Below are 24,109 nucleotides of genomic sequence, written 5' to 3' on the forward strand. Positions count from 1 at the left end.
GATTACCAGTTGAAATAAGAACATAAAATTACATAAAAATTACCATTTATCTTTCCCTGGACTATGCCTTTCCTTGATGAAGCAATAATAATGCCCACCATCTGCTGTTCCAGTGTGAACTGTCACACCAATCAATTCATATTCATAGCATTCTTCATCTTCTGAGCCAATGCTTCCTTCACTATTAGAATTAAAAGTGTCATCGCTGTTTCCTGAAAGACAATTATGTCATATATTATACTGGGTTCTCTTTCACGAACATGCATGAATTGTCTAAGATAGCATCAACATGTATTGGCATTTTATTTGCATAAATTTGCAGATGCACTTACTATGACTCGGAATTAGATATTTTTCCATGTAGTTGGACATATTCAGACGCATTGGAAAGGAAAAATGGGTGTTGACCTTTTCTTTCATCATTGTCACCATATTGAATGTATAACGCATAGTGTTGAAACACAATATGCTTGGCAATTTCTTGATGCAGGCACTGTAATAGAAATTATGAATTTATACAATATGAATGTACAAATATATTATATGTAAATATGAATACATAACAAATGTGCAATCTGCTTTCACTAATAAAAAATTATGAGCAGTTAAATCAGAAATTTAGACACTCAATGCCACTAATATTACTGTTTAAATTAAAAAAAAACAAACCATATTTACCGTTTTTCTGCACGCACTTTTTTACCACACTGAGAGCATGTATACATGTTGTCACCTTCTAATGTATCTTTTACTGTAAGTTCATCCAGGGATTCCTAAATAAATTGAACCACAAACAGATATTTCACATTTTGGAATAAAACAGAACTGAATTTTTGGCATAACTCATGAGAAATACATTCACAAAAATAAGATTCAATTCAGGTCAATCAGTAAGACTGAGTATATAAAAAAAAGAATCAATTTGGAGTTGCGTTTTTGTAAATGAGAGTATCGAAATAGATATCTAACTCTAGAGAGAAAAATTTAATTGATACTGAAAATAAAAAAATAATCCAACTCTAAAGGGGAAAAACCCAGTAAAAATTAAAACAAATTAAATTCTTATCAGCTCATTCAAAATACACATTCTCTTCTTTAAAATAATTTATGATTGCAATATTTTCCAGATCAGTTCTTCCTAAAGTGGGTAATATTATCCCCCTTGGGAAGGGGGGGGCATGATACCATATGGGGTGAGGAATGACACTGATATTTTAATTTCACTTTTTGAGAAGAGGTAATTATTAGTATTATTCATTTGTATTTGTATTTGTATAAATAACTCACATATAAATTTCGCATATCTGCAACTTGGCATCTCAAAGTATAAAATTCCTCTAGGTTACAACTTATGTGTGGGCAATCCTGCAAGAAAAGGGGAACTATTTAATAAATATTCACTAACATTTTCACTGCGGCTATAAGATCTAAACTGTGTAGCAAAACTGCATGATTAAAAAAGTTCTAATCAACAAATCAATTCACCAAAAAGGAAGAATTCAACAATGCTCATAATACAACTTTTGATGAATTAATAAAAACCCCCCCTCCAACTTTTCAGTGATTACAACAGGAATTTTTCTTATTGTAAAAGAATTCCAGTTAATCTGAACTAATTAGAATCAGGATTTTTTTTCAGATAAGCAAAACATTCCAGATTACCAAAGTTCAACTTTTAAGAATGTTTTCAAACATATTAATGACATTGGGTGAACCTATGCATGGGTCAAATATAAATATACATGTTTAACAAGTTACAGACATAATAATTCTGTTTAGCCATGATCGAGAGTGGATAGAGACCTTTAAGAGCTTGTACTGAATGGATCATAGAAAACACCCATGGTCAGAGCTGTCTCAATGCAAGAACACAGCTGAACACTGCCCAGTACAGAAGGACCCAATCAATGTTCCAATCTTAAATTTACAGTATCAGGAAAATTATTTAGCCGGTCTCCTTCAACTTCTCAAATCCCTGATGAATCTACCTAGTAGATTATTTTATTCATTTTTCCATATCTGTCACATCACTTTGGAAGCATTTAAGTACACTAATTTAAATTAAATGTGATACGGCATCTCAGGATGACCTCTCTAAATATTTTCAATATATGTACCCAAGACTTGAAATATTAATTTTTTTCCATAAAGACTCAATGTCAAGGACATCATCTTAATATGAAAAATACACCTTGAAATTAAATTTGAAAACTAAATTAAATACTGCATAGACAATAGCATATCAATATAAGCACAATATTACATAATATTTAAAAACTAAGAAAATCAACAAGAAGGGAAAACTCACCAAGGATACAACATTATTGGAAAGCACACCACAAAAAAGTGTTTTCACCAACTCTTTCTACATTGAATAGGAATGAAAATTATAAAATCAGTAAAAATATAACTATATAAAATCCATAGTAACATATTAAAATCCAAATACATTCGTAACATTTAATTTCAGCAGGTAAAGCAACAATTATGCAATTATGACAGCTTACCAGCTGAGGTGTCATCTCTTCTAATTTACTAATGAGATCTGTAAAGAATTCAGCCATGTCTTTTTGTTCTCCAGTGTTTAAAGGCTGATGATCCATATGATAGACTTTGCAGAAACTTCTTGGATTGTAGGCTTTTCTTTCACTTTCCTAATTATATTATAAAATCACGGTTGAACTTTCATTCTCTCTCTCTCTCAATGTATCATTACAATAAATCATAAATGATCAACATTTTTTTAATGCATTTAATTACAATTATATACATATATAAAAATAATTTATAAAACTGAAGATAAGAAATCACTTTGCTTTGACGTGCTGAAAAATACAGTTGCAATGCTTGCAAAAGGCATATGTAAACAAACAAAAAAAAAGCTGGCATATTTGTCACACCAAAAAACACATCATCACTACTCTTGCATTCATGCATTCATAGGCACGTCACTTCATTCATTTGTCAGTACCTGAGATATATGGCGAAAACACTTAAAGATTTTGTTGTAGTTTGTCTTTTATTTGTATTTACCTTTAATCACAGAAATAATAAAAAATATAACTTTCTGTAAGCAAAATTAAAAAATATCAATTTTTTTCCATTTCACTCTAGTGCAAATCACCAGAAAGGGCAAAAGGAAGACTACTATGCTCATCATCTATTTAGAATACGAGCAGCTCAAAGGCTAGAAACATAATATTTTTTTCATCATCTTATTTATGGCATAATAGCCACTCTTTAGGAAAACTGGTCGCAACAACATTTTATACAAGACAGTTTGCTCTGAAAAATAAAATGTTTTTATATCTTCAGTTTTTTTTTTGATAATACATCCAGATCTCGGTATAACATCATCCATGGGCACAAAAGTAAAATTGACTTCAAATGCAGGGCGACTTAATAACTTGCCAGGCAGGGATTCTATGTTTAGAGACCTTTAAAAACAGACATAAGTAGGATGACATTAAAAGTAATAGGCATTGTACTGATGTCTAATTGTACATTGCAAAACTTCAGCAACTGAGAAAATGCTCATACTTGTGTGAAGTATGAGAGTGTGAAGTTTGACACATTCTATGTTTAATAGAAGTGCATCTAATTTTATTATCTGTTTAAAACTGATATCTGTCCCAAAATATCCTGTCATAAATTTTTATTGATATATGGTGGAATTTTTCAAGTAAAATATGGTAAAGAACTTCCATACGACTAATTTCTATAAATCAAGTTATTTATATCTCAAACTAGTTTCATCTTTCGTGTACTTCTCCTGTATTCTAAGATTTATTCTGTAAATCAAAGAATGTTGTCAGAGGTCTGTCCAGTAGAAATTTGGATCTGTTTTACGGGTCCTTCACAAAATTCTGGATCTGAAAAACAGACCCTTCACAAAATACAAATTAATGAAACCATAAACTTGGCATTCCATTTCTTTTACGATTAATTAACTAGATTATTTTGCTTCCCAAAAAATTACTTATTTGTCATAAAATTAAGGACTTTTTTTACAAAAATAAGGAAAATTTTTACAAAAACAAAACCCTACAAAAACTGTCAGGACAGACCTCTTATTCTATAAGTCAAATTTTCACCAACTTGAAGTAATGTGAATTTTCCAAAGCACTGACTAGAGCATGAAAAACCTGAAACTTAAAATATAGTTTGTATAAAAGGCAAGGTTATACATACAAGAAGATAAGCAAACATCCTCTGCAATTCCTTAAGAGTACTTTCATGCTTGCCATCTGAATTCATCTGAGAAAAAAAAACACATAATTTTAGAACAATGATATTCAAGACGAGCTTAAAAATTTCTTCTGTAATATCATATTTGTTAATATAAAGCTGAAGGTTGAAACGTACAGAAAAAGAAAAAAATTATTTTCATAAAGATAGATGCACCACATTCTCTTATTGCTGAATTATTTTAATTCTATTAATGTTTATTTTATTTTTTAAATTGAGTAAAAATCAGTATTCATGACTGCAGTCACATTTCAAAACAGATTGCAGAGAAATTGTCTTTATAGAAAAGATTTGCCAAAAATGTTTTATGCTGTTATTTTGAATTTGACTTTGTTCATTTCTTTAAAAAAAATAATTCAACATGAAAAAAATGCATGAAGAGCTATAGAAATTCAAAAATTTCACATGTAAAAAAATCTAATTGTTTTGACATTATGTTAGTGTGTCTCTGGGCATAACAGTCAAATCGGCAAAACAAATATACACATCTTGCTGTTTTACATTTCACATTCATTTATTCCCTTTCAAATTATTATACTATTTTATTCAAGCAACAAAACTGATAACAGTAAAAAATATATAAATTTCAATATGCATGCCTTCGAATGAACTAGACACAATTCTGTTTCACAACATTTAATAAAAATGGATAAAAAGGAAAACGAATTCCAAGAACTTTCCAGCAAAATTTAGTTTTTTCATTAGTTTTGGGGATTTATATTAAAGAAATACAAAACCAAAGAAATTAGTATTTAGACCTTTGCAGACAGAATGGATGCTCTAGCTTGTGGCATCATGTACAAGTGCTGCATGCAAGATGCTAAGTAACAAGTAGCACCAAGATTTGTAAGTCCAACATAACCACACTCTGAACGCCCATCTTCATGAGGCCAGTAGTCCCAGGGATACATACAATGGGGATCTAAAATTATGAAATAAATCATTAATATGAAATTTAGTTTAAAAATAATTATGTATGCACACACATGAATTTTCCATATTCTGCAACATAGATAAATAAATATTTCAGCCAAATAAGGAATTAAACAAATCTGATAGACCTATTTATTCACCTGGAGTATGCTGAACCATGAGCTTTGAGTGAAGAACGTAATAATTTTCTTCACATCCTTTAACCATTTCTACCAAGAGATCATAGGCAGCAGATCGAACTGATGATGACTTGCATTTGGGTAAATGCCTGTTCTCTCGACTTGGTAAGGCAAAAAGAGAATCGAAAATATGCAAGAGAAACTCCTGAAAAGAAATTTAAGAAAGATTTCTTGAAAGAATACAGAGGAAAAACTCATTCTCTCAATTATCTTATTCTAATTTAGTATCAGCATTTTTACTATCATGTGTAATCTGCTTATGAAATCAGGATTCTTAAAAGAAAACATAGATCTAATATTAACTGATGCCTTGCAATGCCTAATATTAACCGGTCTTATAATACTTAATAATAACTATGCCTTGTAGTTAGAATATATTGATTAAATAAAAAATATATGCAAAAATAATTTTTCATTATGGCATAGTTTTCTACATATATCATAAAATATTACAGTCAAATCCCATTTTAATGAATACCGTTATGGCAAAAATCCTGTTTTAACTATCACTTTTCTAATCCCCCAGATAAGTTTACATAGGAACAATGCAAAAACCTGGAATTCCTTTATAACAAAATTTCATTACAATGAAGTGATTTTTCCAGTCTCTTGGAGTTTGCTATAACAGGATTTGACTGTATATATTCATCCATTTATAGAATCCTATTAATTTTGTTTGCAAGGAAGAACTAATCAGATTCATTTCACTTACCTTTCCTTTCTTGGTGTTTTTGAATACAGGATTATGCTTCATTGTAGCAGTCATTAATGTAAGTAAGCCCCTCAGAGCACTATCTTTTGTGTTTGTATGACGCATCTCTTTATGATCCCGCTTCATAATAGCATCAGCTAAATACTCTGATAAACTTTCAAGATCAAGAGATGTTTTCTATTTGAAAAAAGAACTATAGGTTATGCTTTTGAAACATGACTATATTTACCAAAGAAATATAAAATTGAATTAATTTTGATGAAATTGTAAAATGCAAACCATTTATTGAGAAAAATGATGTATCATACTGACATATGATCCATGATCAATAACTTAGAACTAACAAGAAACAAATGACAAGACTATTCTACACATATAACATGCATGTATAACAAGATACTTCTCAAATGAGATTTAGGTATAAATACAAATTTTCATTTGAACATGTTTTTTCTTCAACATTAAACTATTAAATCTGGTTTTTTTCATTATTTTAAGTATTATTATTTGGCATTCTGACCAACACTTTCATTTTATATGTGAAAAATTATTCAACAAATAGTCATTCTGATCAGAGGAATTAACTTTTTTTCTCCCATATTCAGTAATGAGATGTCTTACCTCTTCTGTTTGATCATGGAGAAGAGCATAGTCATCTAAGCTATCAATCAGTCTACAAACCAACCAAAAATAATCATCACAACCAGGACCATAGGGTTCTTTGTCTTCTTCATCATCCTGCAATAATCAAAGTCAGTAGTAAAAAGGGCATTGAATGTTTTAAATAAATTTTTACCTTAACAATTTAATTAGTTTATCTCTCATAAAAAAAAACCAATCTCACTGAATTCTATTATTTTTTTATTATTATTCTAGACCTGAACTGACAACATTATGAGGAGTTTTAACCTAATCAACTTTTTCTTTAGTAGATGGAATTACACAGGAAAATCGTTCCAAACATAGGAGAAAAAAAACTGAAAGAACATTTATGACTTCATAGTCATAAAACAAAAAATACTTTGAAGAAATTCTCACTTCATTTCGCAATGGTCTTATATCCTGTGCAATGGGAAGAAAACTTAAAAGCCTGTTAAGGAGAGGTGTGATAAAGCTCTTGCCAGTGATTCCATCAGACGTCATTCCAAGACAAAGACGATACAAACCACTACACGCTTCACGTCTCAAAGATGGCTGGAAAAGAATGTTTTAAAATAGTTGCTATCGATTTGCAATAGTTAAAAAAATTCAAACAAATACTTATAATTAAATTAGTAATAATGAAATTCATAGAAAAAAATATGAAATATATATTAATAAATTGCAGTTTTTTTAAATAAATAAAAAAATTCACCTCTGAGTCATTAAGTACCAGCCGCTTCAACAGAGAATCAAGATCAGGGTGCTGGAACAGAAGAGTTCTTACACGAGGCTCAGAAAACGCCCAGGAAACAAGAAGAGTCATCGTGCAAGATACAACTTGGCTTTTTCCCCAAAAGCCTGTCTTGTATTGGTTAGGATCACAGGGCAATGCCGCTTCAAGGAGAGCAGAAAGCAATACCTGAAGCACTGACTCCACACCATCCATCATCTGCAGCATGACCTTTAGATAAAAAAAATAAAAACTTTGAAGACAACAACATGTGCAAATTCATAAAATCAAAGTAAAATTGTAGGAAATAAAGGGAATTGCATGAAATGACATTATAAACGAATATAAATTCAATATAACTGGTCAATAGCATTTTTAAAAGACTTCATCAAGGAGAATTTTAAATTTTTAATCACAGCTGAAACGGACATTTTTCACAATGTCATGGTACAAAAAATAAATAAATAAAAAGAGTATATGTACAAAACCCTCTAAAAAGAAATATGAACTCTGTCAATATATATAACATACATTCTAAAAGAAACACTGAATTTAAAACCAAATGTGTTGGAAAAATTCAAAATTAAAATATTTCAAAAGACAGAGTATACTCTGTTTTTTAAATGTTTTAATTTTGAATTTTAAGAGCGCCCAAGGCAGCTGTATACACATGACTAGAAATTAAAAGAGAATGAAAAAAATTGAAAATACAATAAATGTAACAATAAGGAGGTCGTTCCCAATAATAATAAAATATAAAATTTGTTTTCCAATATTTGAAACAAATGTTTTCGCTGAACACTAAATCATGGGTTTTAGATATGTCAATCTCATTATTTTTGATTTTGAAAATTTTCTGGAATTAAGTGGTGGTATTTACAGAAACCTACAGACTTAACACTCAAGAGAACCAATCATGATCCCTTTCTGCAAATTTCCTTGATCTTAAAATTTGTCTGTCTAATAGCATTGCTTTTATTGTAATTTTTGATAAAAGAAAAAAATTCAAAAAGTTAATTTTCTATCTAATTTAAATTTTAATATTAGTATTAGAATTCTGAAAAAATATATTTTTGGACAACTATAATGAATTAAAAAAACATGCAATAATGTAAATGACTTTCTTAAAGCATTTTCTGACTTTTTGTGTTTTGAGTGACAACGGTTATGCATCTTCCTTTATGGGTTTCAAACTACACCCACGTTTTTGACTTGCTAGTTGACGCCATGCAGCTTACAATTTGTGACATTATCATTAAAGAGTTGAATTTCAGGTAGAATTTTACATTTTAATTTCCTATTTTTACCAACTTTTTGAACACACTTATGTGGAGGTGTCCATTTAATAATGTGCTATTATTGTATTTTTCGTGTCTTCCTAGTTTTTGTTTTTTTTCAATTTTTGTATTTTCTCATATTTGCCTTTTTTTGACTTCCAAAGCTGTTTTCGCAAAAATGTCGGGAACTGATGGTAATTTTATGCCTTTCTTTGGCTTACCATTCATCAGAAACATTTTTGCTTCTTGGGACAATGTGGGGGTCCCCCTTGAGAATGACCACCTCATTGTTACATTTATAGTATTTTTCATTTTTTGTATTATTTGATTTTTTCATTCAATTTTTTTCATTCTCTTTTATATATATGTGTATGTATTTACATGTGTATGTATGTCTATATATGAATAGCATTGTGAAACAAAAAGGTATATTTATTCCATAGACTCATTATTTATACAAGAAATATAGTAATTCAACAATTTCAGATCTGATAATTCAAACTTTTACAGTACATAAAGTTTTGAAATATTCATATCGTATTACATAACATTTATTAACATAGCATACAGTACTTGGAAAATGGCGGCAAAACATGTAAAATAATTTAATTCATAGGGCTGCCTGGAAGGACGTTATGTCCCTTGGGGCCCAATATGATTATTGTCTTCATGTCTTGTCCTTTCAATGTGTTTTTTTTTTCTATTTTTTATATGTATTTTGTGTTCGTTTTTGCAAAAAAAAAGGTGCAATGATGGGAAAGATAAAGACAATATGCTCGGTACTTTGATTAACGGTGTAATGGTTAATAGCATTCATAATACAATTTCAACATCTTCCCCTCCCACAGCCCTATGGAAAAAATCATGAAATACTTCAATGCCACTTATTCAGTAATTTTCTTTCATGTTTATCACTTGTTCGCCATTAATTACAACAGGTACAACAAAAAAAGTTTTTTTTTCCATGGATTCCCCCATAGGCAAATAAAGTATTACTATATTATTTGATGACTGTTCTGAACAACCTCTTAACAGTTTTCAAGGGCTTTTTAAATCTCCAACCCTCTCTACAGTGCTCTCAAAATTTCCCCTATATTTCTCCGTATTTACTTCTCTCAAGTTTTATCAATATTTTAAAATTTACAAGCACCTTGTTAGAGGCCTCCAAGATGAAACAAAACAAAAAGTAGAAACACGTGAAAGATCATAGCTAATCAAATAAAATAAAAACCATTCGTAAGAAAAAAAGAAAAGGAAAAATATCTCAACCTGATCATCAGGTAATACAGTAGCCACCGCTTATAAGAACCACTGGTTGTAAGAAACAACAACTTACAAGAATCAAATCAGCAAAACGAAAACCAAACACTGTTTTATCACAAGAAAATTATCGGTTATAAGAATCAGATTTCCGCTCATAAGAATCAAAAGGAAATTTTTTTCCCTCAAAAACTGCCACCACTCATCTCAGTAGCGGAAACTTACAGAATATTTCTGATTATTCACAAGGTTATTTGAAGGACTATTTATTGTCACTTTTACTTATGTAATAAAACCATCCAACTTATTTTGTGACTCCAACCTTTCTTCTTCCCACCTCCAAACAGTACAGATTACAACTTCGTAGTGAAGTGAGCTACCTTCCACAAATGACAAAAATTATCCACAAAAGGTTTAAAAAAAAACAACTGGTTTTTTGTTAAAGAAGTTACTGATAAGTGGATCTATCTAGAGCAGTGCTTCTTAAAGTAAGCAATATCGACTCCTGGGGGTGATAGAAAGGTCCAAGGGGTGGTAGAAGCCATGGGTATAACATAGGATCCTATGGGTTAGCTTGAGTTGGGGACAACGATTAAAAAACATTCTGAAGAAGGGGGGGAGGCAATGGAACAAAAAAATTTGGGAACTTCTGATCTAGTTATGTACTCGGATAATAGTCATGGCCCCCATATACTGGAGCAGAGCCCCTAGGGGTTGGAATCTTTGTTGGGTCCTAGAACCAGATTTTTCAAGGGCCCCCTATAGTGAATTCATAACGTGAAAAAACAAAGTGATGAGAATCATTCCGGGTCCCAGGGATGGAGCCCTGTCAGTCCCACCTTTGTGGGGGCCATGACGATAGTACTGCAATAGTAGTTCAGTTACTGTGTAAAGTTTCAGTCAGTATACTCTGACAACAAATGATCTTGAAGGACAATGGTATACTATTGCTATTGATTTAAAATGTTTTAAATTAAAATATTCAATAAAAAAATTAAAGATTGTTTTCCGGTTTTCACAGTAAAAACATCATAATCTCGAATGAAGATTTGCTCCACCCCCCTTGCGTACTCCATAGGTAACTGGAAGAGTAACAGCAAAAATTTCCAGATATAAGAATCAACCGCTTATAAGAATCCAAATGGCTGAACAAAACGCAATTCTTTTTTTCAGCCATTTGGCGGCTACTGTATGTCATTTTTATCATCCTATCTATATTTGCCTATCCTATTTTTACAATTAATGATTTAGTTTGAAGAACAAGTCCTTCATACAATATACTCAATAATTAGAAGATTCTCTTCTAATAGTCCTTTTCTCCCAGAGAGCGTCCATAGTAAATAAATTAATCATACAAGTTCACTTATTCACAGAAGTTTTCAAGACAGTCAAGTTACTTTGAACAACTCACTTTGTTCAACTTTGGAACATGGAGTTTATCCGAGCTTCTTTTTCTAGTCCTCTTATTTTTTTTACGATTTAGTTCTGCATCTTCATTTGATTGGTCATCTAATGATGTCTCAATACCGAACTGATAGATGAGTCTCAAAAGACAAGCAGTACAGTCTTGATTCCACTGAAACAAAATAAATCAATTTGAAACAAAAATAGAGGAAACTACTTAAACCTTCTTTTTGACAGTAAATAATCCCCAATGAACTTTGTATTTCTGATACATTACCCATTGCATCAGAGATTAATACAATTCAAAGGATGGGCTTCATTTAATATACAGTATAAATATAATGCTTAGAAAAACAATAAACATATTAACACTCCGTCAGGCGCATTTGACCTGACAGGAACAGCACACCAATTTTTTCACCTCGCCCGCTGCTACCAATGACTTTGTCTTGCCATGCCCTATGCAACCTTCCCACTTAGTTTGTCCTTGACCTTCACTAAGGGAAGTTGTTCAAGTTTTGTTCAGAAAAGCTAATTGTACCCGAACTTCTCATTTTTGAAAATATGGTGCAATTCACATACAGATATAGTGTGTGATAGGTACTTCACTTGAGAAAGACCTCTTCTTAGAGGATGACTTAACCCTGTTATGCATACTGTTGCCAACTGGCAACATCTACTTTGAATATGTTTCTTTTCCTGTTGCAAATTGGCAATTTCATGTTTGAGACATTCATTATTCCCATTTTTCATTTCCTTTCAAAAGACATTGATAGATGGCAGTAAAGCTCCTCAATTAAAAAAAGAAATGTAAATCTTCTGTAACCTGTCAAAAAAGAAAATCATGCACTGTAGGGTTGAAATGATTTATCTGCATTTCTTTTCTTTTACATTGAGTTTGCAATCTAATTTAATTTTTTTTCTTTCTATAGTTTGAATCACAAAGAAGGTAGTTATGTATATATTTGGAAAGTAATAATACTTCAATACATTTATTTTATATGATATGTCCTCTGCACATCCTCTTTAAGACCCTGTATAAGGAGTACATTTCGGTATAGATTTTAAAAAATATTTTTTCCGGCTTCTAATAGGTTTCAATAATTATGGGAAAATTATCAGCTTAAAATAAAAAATCATGCATTGTAAGGGTTAATAGATATTAATACTGTGAACATTTTTAAATAATTTTCTAACTTTAATTTATCTATAGTGTTTGCTAGTAGGTCATAAACTTTATTAAAATTTGTTTGACTAGTTTTGTCAAATACATAATTTTCTTAGCAGAAAAATTTGCCTTTTTCTTTTGACTCTAACCTCAAAGCAGAACGTTTTGCATTGTTCTGCAACGAACCCTCAGCTGACTGAAAATGTTTTTTGGAAAAAAAATTCCCATGTATAATAGTGTTTTTTCTACGCTTTTTTCAAAATTCTTCCAGATTGTTCTGCATCAGCACTAATTGTTCTGATTCGTACATCACGCATTTCAACACATTATGCTTTGGGGAATCCCCTAATAATGATATTCATCACATGGCAGTTGTATAAATCAATTTCATTAGGTGTTCATTATGTTTTCCGAGTGTGCGCCCATCAAGCACATTGTGTCCGAATTTGGTCAACATATTGTACCCGACAGAGGGTTAAGAAAATTCAATAATAAATTAATGAAAACAAGAATGACAACTTACTTCATTCCATGGCTCTCCTGGTCTAGGTTGCAGTTCCTGTGACATGAAGATGTTGAACAGATGATTCAATCCACCATGACCAATAAACTTGAATGAAACGAAAAATATTACACAGCTGACAGGAAGAAGTGTGAACTAACAATCTACAACATATAGCTATGAAAAACAAATTATATGGATGAGAAACTGATGCAGTGAACGTAGTTAAATTAAAATGAAATAAAGCAACATACTTTTGATGACCAGGAAAGTTTTTCTTTTTTGCTTGACCTGTTTATTGAATCAACAGTGCTCTTGCTTAAATCAATAGGCTACACGAAGAAACAAAAAGTATTTTGAATAAAATGGAAAATAAAAGTGAGCAAATGCATATGGAATGTATAAAAACTGAGTGGTTAGTGTATCAAATAGTGCATAAAAAATTGTGAAAACCAGTTTTAATTTTTAATGTACCAAGCAATATGACTTGTGTAATATAAAAATGATCTTTATATGCTGAACTAATCCTTAAAAAAAAAAAACAAGAATTCATATTTACCTTCCTCCTTAAAGACTCTATAATCTGTAGTGAATACATCAATTTGTGTGGACTTTTAGGATCTAGAAGATTTTTCAGAGTCTTGCTCACTGACACTACATCGAAATCCTGGAATGGTAATTTAACAGAGATTTGAATTTCATGGAATGCAAATTTGTAAAACTACTAGTTAGCAGACAGGTAGATATCATAAGGAGACCTCTGTAACCAGAGGCTTTAAAAGCTGAAGTATAAATAAACAGCTAAGTATAAATAAATTCAGCCACAACGAAGCTATGTCATTTACTCACATTTGTAATGTCCCTAAACCCTTCCAACATAGATGGTGATGTAGGTAGCATCATGAGAATCTCCCATACTCTTCTTGACAAAACTTCAGCTTTGGTATGTGGTAAAACGTCCTAAAAAAGTATTCGGTCAAATTATCAGATCTATTAATGAAAATTAGGTTTCAGAATTGGAATTTTAATTCATTAATTGTCACTGAACTTCTATCAGGAACAACAAACTAGAATGATGGGGGGGGGGGGAACACTCACCCCATTTTTACAAATAGTTCTAAAGCTGCAAAGATGTTGCATTAGTGAGAAAAACTGTTCAAAATATGGTGCTTGCAATAGTAAAATTATGGGTAGCCTATCTCTCGGAGGTGGGGCCAAAACGGAAGCTGGTTCAAGACCTTCTCTTCTTCTCTGGTGCCTTTGAGCTCCAACAGAAACAAATACCAACTGTGGAAAGAAAAAAATTGAAAAGCTGAATTTGATTATATTGGTTGCCTGTATAGATGTCCAAATCAACAGTGAGAAAATTCAAAATTTTTTTTTTACATTCAAATCTATTCGCTAGTTATAATTCACATTTATGTGTTTTTTAATAAAATGTTGCGAGTATACTGCTTGCTGTAATGAAGAGACAAACTTATATTTTTGTCTCAAATTTGAAAAATGACAATTGTCGGAAGGAAAAAAAGTCTTTAAACACTTGGCAACATACTCTGAAATAGTATTGTGATTTTTAACATAATTCCAGATAGCATTTTCATTTTCAAATATGATGAGATTTATTAAATGAAAATGATTCTGAAAAAGTCATAATAAAAAAAAATTATTTGATTTAAAAATTTTAATTAGCAGAATATTTTTTTTCCAACCTGCAAATCTTTGATTCCCACTTCAGCCAAGCTTTTCTCATCTAGATCAGTTGTAAGTTCTTGCCCTTGAGAAATCATACGGATCGGTCCATCTGATAATAGTGTTCCAAGTAAAGGACAAATTGAATTTGAGGCATTCTGGCTACCATGCTCCTAGAGATGAACAGGTGACATAATGTAAAGAGAAGTTCTTGAGTAATTATTACCAGATTTGCTGGAACGTTAAATTAAATTATTTTGTACACTCAATCAAATGTTTATCAAAAATTTGGAAAATTATCTCACAAAATTTTAAAATCCTTTATATTACCTGGGCTAAAGCTTTCCTATGTTTTTTCTGAAGTTGTTCCCACCAATATATGACTTCTGCTCTGAGATCAGCAACAGTATCTGTACCATGAAGCTCAATAGTGACCTAATAAAATGAAAACCCCATTCAAACACTAAGCCAAAATAAAAAAATATATAAATAATGAATCAAAAAAGTACCTGCTCATCTTTAAAAAAAAAATTCAGAACAAATATTAAAATCTCCATTGTAACACAATTTTTTTTTTATATATAAGTATATGTAAAGGCTTCAAACAGCAGCAACAAATCACGATTGAGAAAAAATAAACAAATGAGAACAATCACCTTTTCAGATAACCCAGCTGGTTGACAGATTACTCGAAGGGATGGTGACTGCTTTTCTCCAATACTTGCACGATGACTTGTAACTCCTTCACCATTCAGTTCCCAACGCCTCAGATGATATGCATATCTGTCATAAAAAGAAATTGTAATTTAGAAGCACATTAATTTTTCAAAAATAAATTCACAAATAAGCTATGAATCAAATATGCATTCTGAAAACAACTAACACTAACCTTCTACTGAAAGCTTCTATGTGGGTTTTCAATAACAGCAATGCTCTCTGTATGATCATAAGATTATGCTCTTCCGTCTAGTAAAATAATACATTTCAATAATTATGTAATACATAAACTTTTAGAATGCAAGATAAAAATAACAGAAATAGTACAAAACATATAATGGATGTTTCAATTGAATTCATTTAACCAGTCATTGGGCCAATTAAAATTTGTCCCTTTTCCTTTTTTTTAAAGTTTGAAGCAAATAAAATATATTTTCCTGATTAAAATTTTTTATGAATAGATTGAAACTGACATGTTTTTAAATTATCAATAAAAAATTATAATAATCAAAATAATTACTAATTAGTTTTAAAAAATTTAAATAGTTAGACCGAAAATTGACATGTCATGTGCCGTTGTAGCGAGAGATGACAGGTTAACTAGCATTCTTTAAGATTGTGAATATGAAAAAAAAAAAGGTTTGTTCTAACAAAAATCTGCTAATGTTTCGGTTTTCCAAGCATTATCCTTGAATTATTAAATTGCTTGTTATAACAATAGAATGCTATATTCCATATAAAAGCAGAATAAGAATAAAAATGCTATATTCCATATAAAAGCAGAATAAGAATAAAAATGCTATATTCCATATAAAAGCAGAATAAGAATAAAAATGCTATATTCCATATAAAAGCAGAATAAGAATAAAAATGCTATATTCCATATAAAAGCAGAATAAGAATAAAAATGCTATATTCCATATAAAAGCAGAATAAGAATAAAAATGCTATATTCCATATAAAAGCAGAATAAGAATAAAAATGACTGTTTTTTTCATTTTTCCTTTGTTGGCTTAATAGAAGCATTGCATCAGATGCCAAGATTCATGGCACTCAAGAATAATACCAAACTAACAAAAAAACTAATGAATGATCTTCTAGTTCATAGGTGTTAGGAGTAGCAGTCCTATTTTGATAATAAATGAAGAACATTTGAATAAAAAACAAATTATTCATTAAAGTTATACAGGGAACTGGATTTTATGTAGAGATGATTTTTGGATGGGAAAAAAATCACTTGTCTTCTACGGAAAATGAGAACTACTGTCCCCTCGCAGTCAGGGCAAGTGCCAAGTCATATAAATACAAAAAGAGTTAAAAGCATAAATTACCTCAGTTACATTTTTTGACGCTTTTGTTAAACTATCCATACAATGCTCAATAAAGTCTTCTTCTTTCTCTAATGTTCCATGGTGAACTGGAAAGTAAAATAAAATTTATACCAAGTTGTTGCTACCTTTCTTCTCAATAACTCTCAAATTCATATTTTAGACAATTATTTGATTGAAAATTTTTTGTAAATTTAGATAATTAGGAAATACTACTAATTAGTCATAAAATAATCTATCAAATAACTAATCATGAGTAAAGAATAATGTTGGATTTAGCAATTGAATTAAATTACTGTTTGTAATTTTTAAACAAACACTTATGCACACAGCATATCATTTTCACTTAAGTGGTTAGAGTTATGACTTGCTTTAATTGATGTGACTTGACAGAGTCCTTGATTTATGCAATCTTAGTAAGAAATGAGTAATGCTTAAATAAGAGCTTTGTGCACATTACCAGAAGAAAACTTACCATTTATGTAATAGTTATTTAAATATTGAATGGCTGCCATGCTCACGTCTGTATTGAGTGCTCTTAATGCTATTCCCCACAACTGCTTCATCCCACTCACCTGAAATGATAAATCAATTATTTGTAAAAAAAAAGAACTAATTGTGTTGAATTTTATTCATCATGAAACTTTGCATAAAATATGTTTTTTTTTTTACTTTTTTAAAGTTTAATATAAAAATTTTGAAACATCTGATTATGGAGAAAATAAAATCAATATAATTTTTTTTAGTTTTTGCTACATTTCAGGACAGAATTTTAAAGTTTGGGTAAAAAAAGTGTAAATGCCTCATGGACAATGTGTTAGAAATACATTGCTCTTGAGGGGTTTTTGAGGGATTTGCTGAGTTCTAGTATAATGTGGACATGTTACAAGACAAGAAATGAATTGGCTGCTCGCCAGGATCTATTTTGTTTCAATACATCAAAAAGGCTAATGCCACGATTCTTGAATCTTGTATGATGGAAGGCTGTGGCAAATCAGTACCAACTGGTTTGTGCATGGGTGGGAAAAAAAGGAAAGCCAGGCATATTTATTTATTAAACCCAGAGAAACCTGAGCACAAGTAATGTGGACCAAGCTTTAAGGTCAATGCAAAAACTTTCTTTATCCCTGGAGGCAACGGGCTAATACGTAGCAATTTCTGTCACTCCTCTGGCTCTCATTCTTTGAGAAAACAATTTTCCACTTTTAACTACTGATTTTCTTAAATTTTTTAAGCCAATTTTAAAGTTAGTTAACTAATTTTAAAATCTTATACACATATATGCTTTGGTTTTATGTCTGAGAAAACTGATGAAGTTGTGCAAAGAATCAATGTTAGTTCCCAGTGAAACAATGTATTGCATAGATTGTAAAAACTCATTCCACTATCAATGTGTGGGTTCATCAGAAAAATTACTCTAGAAAAAAAAAAAATCAAACTAGAAAGGTATAGCGTGTTAACAAGCTAATCAGACTAGTGTCAAGACTAGGGCAGGGGGTGAGCTCGGCATCTGGCGTAGTCAATTCTCTCCAGCGTGGCCCAACCCCTCCAGGTATAATGCACTTATATCCCCCCATGGGACAGAGCCTGGGTCATATCTGGCACTACAGTGTTAAGACTATATGTGCAGATTCAGCGTCAAATTCAGTTCCACCCCCTGCAGCCAATCTATCTTCCAATCTGAGCTATATAGATCTTCTGAATCGACTAACATCTCAGTATGCTGATCTAAAGATATTCCTCTAACAAGTTAAAGGAATTCAACTACGACCTCATACTGAACTTACAAAAATGTGTGGGTGACTTGAAAAAGAACCAACTCTGATTTGTAAATTGAAAATAGCCAACTCAAACTAGAAGTACAGAATTTGACTGAATCAGTATAGCCAGCTCAAACTATTACAGTACATTGAAGGACCGGACACACCCCGCTTCCCATCTCAGAAGTTTACCCCGGGGATGGGTGTATCCGGAAATTTATATGAAAATAACAATGATATACATATATACAAAAAAGAATCTGGAGTAAAAATTGTGATCAAACTAGAAGTACAGAATTTGACTGAATCAGTATAGCCAGCTCAAACTAGAAGTAAATTTGACTGAATCAGTTTGTGATCTTCAACAGTATTCTAGGTATGATAACTTAAATATAATAATTATAATTGTCCAAAGCCACATTATTCCTCTTTCGAATGATAACAAACATGCAGAGATCGTGAAATAATATAATGGATTTAAAAAATATACGAGATGCAGTTGGCCCCCACATGTAAAGTCTGGGCCTGAAGTACAGAGTATGTCACTTGATGATTAGGGGTTAACTAGAAATCTTTGTGAAAAAATTCTTTCTTAAGAAAAAACATTTTTGTACTGTATCCAAGATAGAAATATATACTGGAGAGAGAGGTGATTCTTGTTTATTCATTCATAAAAGTTACTTACATCTGCAGCAGAAGATGGCGTATCATATGATGCTGTTGCTAAATGAGCGATACTGCTCAGCTGCTGTAACAGATTCAGGGCTGTCATGCTAGTATTTTCTGGAGGTAGCTCTGGCAACTAAGAGCAAAACACAAAAGAAAAATTAATCAGTTTTTAAAAACAAAAGATAAATATTCAACCTTCCCAAAAAAATAATTATCTTCTACAATGCATTGCAACTACTGGTTAATCAAGTAGCAACTACAATTGGGGTAAACTTGAAATCTTTTCATATGCAAGTTTGAAATTCAAATAATTTACCTTTTCGAGTAATATATGTTTGAAGAGACTCAAGCTCAATGCATGATGATCTTTACTTTTTGCTTGATTGAGCAACCAACTGAAGAACTCATCTGAAAACTCATTCCTAGTAGCAAGACACTGCCACAACACATCCAACTGTTCTTGACTCAAACCTGAAGATTCAATTAGGAAATATTTACAAAAAAAATCCAATAAAACATATACAGTCAGTCTTTGTATTAATATGTTCTGCTGCCCATCCTTTACAACATAGTTTCCCAAACTTTTCATCACCCCTTTTAAAAATATTTTTCCTCTCCCATCCCCCCCCCCAACTAAAGCCAACCCATAGGTCCTATACTAAGCCCAGCTTCTACCACTTCCCGAGATCCTTCCATTGCTCCAAGGGGGGTGATATTGCCCACTTTGGGAAACATTGCTTCACAGTCATATGGCACAGCCTTGGTATAACATAAGCCCTTGGAACAGAATAATAAAGACTTCAGAAGCAGGATGATTTAATAACAAGTACAACAGATTTGCTAATTATCTGGTAGGAACATTTGAAAAACTAACATTATAGGCATAAATATAAACAGGGTGACAATGTTAGTTATGGAATTTGTTCCAATCTTTGCTAATCATTTGAAAAGTATCAAGGATGCTTACATTTAACATGTGTTTGGAATATTAAACACATGTTTTCCAATATTTTACATGCACTTAATAACAATAAAACTGTATTATATTTTGAATTACAATTTGAGCAACAGAAGAGGGTTGAACAACAGAAGTCATTTGAGGCGGCACACAATCTCAATGCACTATTTGCTGAACACTGTTAAAATGGCATACATTCAATTATCGATAAGCATTAAAACTTTCCCAATTAATGATTTAAAATTTGTTTTATACCACCTAGACATTTATAGAATAGCTTAAAAATCATCTAAGTTTTTTTTGGATTCATTCAGCATGAATATATTTTAGATTTAGATCATTTGGTTTTGCCAGTTTTCTCATCATTAGCATCTGCAATTCTTTTAGAACAGTGAAATGATAAATCTAAAGGAAATTTTTCAAAGAAAGGGGATATCCACACTTAATTAAAAATCAACCATATGACCCAGGGTTCACACTAACCTGACACAAAGCTCAGTGAACAGTGGGGACGTTGAAGCCAGAGATAAGGTTGGAAAAAAAATGTCACCCATTATGTGCTGAAACTTCAGGATTTTTTTTATTATTTAACTTCAGGAAAACAAATTGAATTAAACAAGTAATTTCTACATCACATTAAATAAAAACTCAAGGGCATTTCATGAAAAATTTCAATTATCCAATAATTGAAATTAACCAACTTGCACTGCATTTGTTTATTATATGACAAATTTACAAAAAAGAGGTTTGGCCGTAGTTTTTTTCTTTTGCAAAATTTTCCTTACATTATATATGGCATGTTACTTTTTTTGCCTTTTATGAATTTTCAAAGCTTTAAATAAGTAAATTCAGAATTTTCCAGCTGATACAATGCAGCATAATGACAAATCCAATAAAAAGAGAAATAAGTCATAAATTTCACTTACTGAAATTTTCTGGTGAACCAGGTGTAGAAAAAATGCAAGTTAAGAAGTGCAACCGAACTTGTATTTGATCCTTTAAAATTGGCCTTTTGAAAGAGTTAAAAAAGTTAATGAGCGACTAAAAACTGTATACACTGAATTTTGGAACATATAACAGAAAACAGTAAGAATTTTTATATTACACAGGTAGTAAGGTTTTTAAGTTGTCTGAAAAAATCAAGAACATGACCATGGATGATAAACCTATCAATACTAACATAATATAATAATTATTCATAATAAATTATTCCATAGTAATATAAAAGCAAGAAAATTAATCTAAAGAAATTAATCAACAGGTATTGTTGCTTACACCAGTAAATTACAGGAAAGTAACAGTAGATGGGATAATTGAGTTTTTTGCTCACAGAGTGACTCAATTTCACTTACTGAAATTTTAATTTAATTTAATGTTAATGTTAATTTAACATTTGATTAGAAAAATTTAGATTTGATTTTTCTTCTTTGAATGGGGGGGGGGGGGAAATGTGAAACATACTTGAAAGGAAGGAAAAAAAACTCACATGATAGTATTTTCTGGAACAGTGGAAGTGAAGTTCATCAAATTGCTAAAGAAATGCTTCATCATTTTATGTTCTTTTTCTGCCCACCTATAATTGTTTTACAGTCATTTAAAGACATAAAGTATTGTAATTCACTGAATTAAAGAAAAATATTTATGTACATGGTATCAGAGATTAGGCAGAGACATCATCACTGAATTTTTTTCTCTATGATAAAAACAAAAACCAGATTATTTTTACTTAGCAGAGATTAAAGATTAATTTAAAAAGGTAAAAACAAAATTTTGTTTGAGTCCAACATGAGAAAAGAATCAAGTGTGTTAGATTAAAATTGAAAAGATAATTTTTTGTTTTTAAACTTAGTAAAATTTAATGTTTGTCCATGGTGTGAGTACAGTATAATATTCATGGTAATAGTAAAATTTTGATAACATCACTGATATCCTTACTCATAAAAAAATTGATAACATCAATTCTCTGAATCTGAATAAAACATAGACATACATATAAAAAATTACTGGTGATTCACATTCAAAAATCAGTGGTACAATAAATAAATTTTGCATGATAATTTTCATCTCTCAAGATTTTCAAAGACTATCAATTAACACTGGAAGATGAATCTAAAATTAAAAAAAAAAAGAATAAAGCACATAGGTAATTATTTTTTTGTAAAATGACTTACATTGTAACAGAATGAGTGTCACTACCTCCTCTGAACTGTTGGAAAGAGGCAAATAATTTTGGAAGCAGACGCATTGATACCAGCACCGACCTGGAATGAAATTATGCCACAATCAATTTAAACATGCAATGAATGAAATGAAGTGCTTGAGGAATAATAATGTGCAGTGAATTTATTAAAGCTAACATTTCAAAAAGCATTAGAACTCTGTGATTTATTGACGCATGAAAATCCGTCAAACTGAATATATGAAAGAACCAAAAAGAACTTTTAGGAAAAAATGAAAATTAAAGGAGAGGGGATTGAAATACAAGCTTTACTTATTTACACAAATGTTTTCTTTTTAAAAGATCAAGTTTGAAAAGCTTTTTGAATTTAAAATTATCAAAAAAACTTTGATGTCCTGCTCATGCTTATTCTCATCTGATCCAAATTATAACCATCAGTTAATAAGCATGACTTTAAGAATAATCAGAAAAACTATACCAAGGAATTATTCTTAAGCTCACTCCTTAACGTCATGTGATGCGAAAGAGGGAAAATCAAAAGAAATTTCTTTCCACACAGGGAAAAGCAATTTTTCTCTTTGGCCAATCGACCGTTAACCAATCAAAATTGAGCTTGGAATAAACAAACACTACTATACATTTACTGAATTTTTTGTTCAGCGATGGTGGCAACGCAAATTCATTTTTGATGCACGTGCAGAACATTTGTTGTTTTTTTCACATTCTTTAACGTTAAAAATGGAAGGTGAGGCTGAAAGGGAAGTCTATCGGATATATATTTTTTTTTTAATGGGGAGGATGGAAAACAAAAGGAGTACATGAAGAGATATTTCTATAATAAAAATATATTTTTCAGCATGTAAATATTATTCACGAGTATATTTCAGCATTTATATTAATTCATTGAAGTTCTTTAAACCGTACTTCAGTTCATAAGGAACTACCAAAATCACATTGGAATAAAAAATGTATTGTTCTTCATTGCCTATTTTGATGGATGTGAGTGATTACTACACTTTGCTTCATCTATTTTCTTAAACATATAATTTTAAAATAATATAATTATATCATCGAGAAATATACAATGAAATCTCGATATAATACTCTGATGACCAGGAAAAAGAATATTGTTTTAGAGAGATTATCGTTATATTGAGAGTATATGTATTTTCAAACAAGACTTCAAAAAATATAGTTGTAGAGGGATTTATCATTATATCATTGTAGCGAGCTTTCACTGTACACTACACTTGGTAATGAATAGATTTCTAATTGAATCCAATCAACTGTAAAAGACCGGTGAAATTGCATAGTTTTCTTTCAAGGAAACACATTACTTAAGCCATCATAATAAATTTTCAAGTAAACAAAATAAATTTTTCACTAAACCGGTGCCATCGTGAGTAGAAAATACTATCATCCGATGCTCAAGCAGTGGGTCTTCCCTATCCGTATCTTCCTCCGAATATTCTGAGAAATACAATGCTTGTTTTCAGAGGGGGAACGCTGATAGTACAAAAAATCTCCTTTTATGCTTATATTGTCATAATCGGCACAGATACGGTTCGGATTCCTGATAAACATGAGTAAATAGTACAGCCTAAGATTCCCATAGTGACTAAAAAAATTGGGATTGCCACCTAAAATTTTCCATATGTGGTTACTGAATTATAGACCAGACAACATATATTTTTTTAAATTGATATCAGCTTATCAATCAACATGGAAGGGGGTTGCTATGCCCTGGAAAAGTT

The 24,109-nt window shown here is 31.0% G+C and overlaps 1 protein-coding gene across 1 annotated transcript in view; it reads right to left on the reverse strand.

Moving 5' to 3' along the window:
• The window catches only part of puf (ubiquitinyl hydrolase 1 puf), a 101,119-nt gene that overhangs the window by 44,642 nt on the left and 32,368 nt on the right, over positions 1-24,109 (reverse strand). The window contains exons 14-43 of the mRNA XM_089246064.1: positions 22,348-22,437; positions 21,663-21,749; positions 21,103-21,185; positions 19,535-19,689; positions 19,235-19,351; positions 17,265-17,364; positions 16,793-16,878; positions 15,634-15,710; positions 15,401-15,527; positions 15,075-15,179; positions 14,765-14,917; positions 14,154-14,342; positions 13,905-14,015; positions 13,615-13,722; positions 13,310-13,387; positions 13,077-13,163; positions 11,393-11,557; positions 7,427-7,675; positions 7,111-7,266; positions 6,694-6,810; positions 6,073-6,249; positions 5,322-5,505; positions 5,007-5,170; positions 4,192-4,257; positions 2,508-2,654; positions 2,309-2,365; positions 1,288-1,365; positions 679-773; positions 333-493; positions 44-212 (exon numbers count right to left, since the gene is read on the reverse strand). Of these exons, the coding sequence (XP_089102190.1) occupies positions 44-212; positions 333-493; positions 679-773; positions 1,288-1,365; positions 2,309-2,365; positions 2,508-2,654; positions 4,192-4,257; positions 5,007-5,170; positions 5,322-5,505; positions 6,073-6,249; positions 6,694-6,810; positions 7,111-7,266; positions 7,427-7,675; positions 11,393-11,557; positions 13,077-13,163; positions 13,310-13,387; positions 13,615-13,722; positions 13,905-14,015; positions 14,154-14,342; positions 14,765-14,917; positions 15,075-15,179; positions 15,401-15,527; positions 15,634-15,710; positions 16,793-16,878; positions 17,265-17,364; positions 19,235-19,351; positions 19,535-19,689; positions 21,103-21,185; positions 21,663-21,749; positions 22,348-22,437 (3,738 nt within the window). The remainder of the gene's footprint in view (positions 1-43; positions 213-332; positions 494-678; positions 774-1,287; positions 1,366-2,308; positions 2,366-2,507; positions 2,655-4,191; positions 4,258-5,006; positions 5,171-5,321; positions 5,506-6,072; positions 6,250-6,693; positions 6,811-7,110; positions 7,267-7,426; positions 7,676-11,392; positions 11,558-13,076; positions 13,164-13,309; positions 13,388-13,614; positions 13,723-13,904; positions 14,016-14,153; positions 14,343-14,764; positions 14,918-15,074; positions 15,180-15,400; positions 15,528-15,633; positions 15,711-16,792; positions 16,879-17,264; positions 17,365-19,234; positions 19,352-19,534; positions 19,690-21,102; positions 21,186-21,662; positions 21,750-22,347; positions 22,438-24,109) is intronic.

Source organism: Pholcus phalangioides, unplaced genomic scaffold, assembly GCF_987345545.1.
Source record: "Pholcus phalangioides strain wild (caught in Gottingen) unplaced genomic scaffold, Ppha-v1.0 ptg000003l_1, whole genome shotgun sequence".
NCBI lineage: Eukaryota > Metazoa > Arthropoda > Arachnida > Araneae > Pholcidae > Pholcus > Pholcus phalangioides.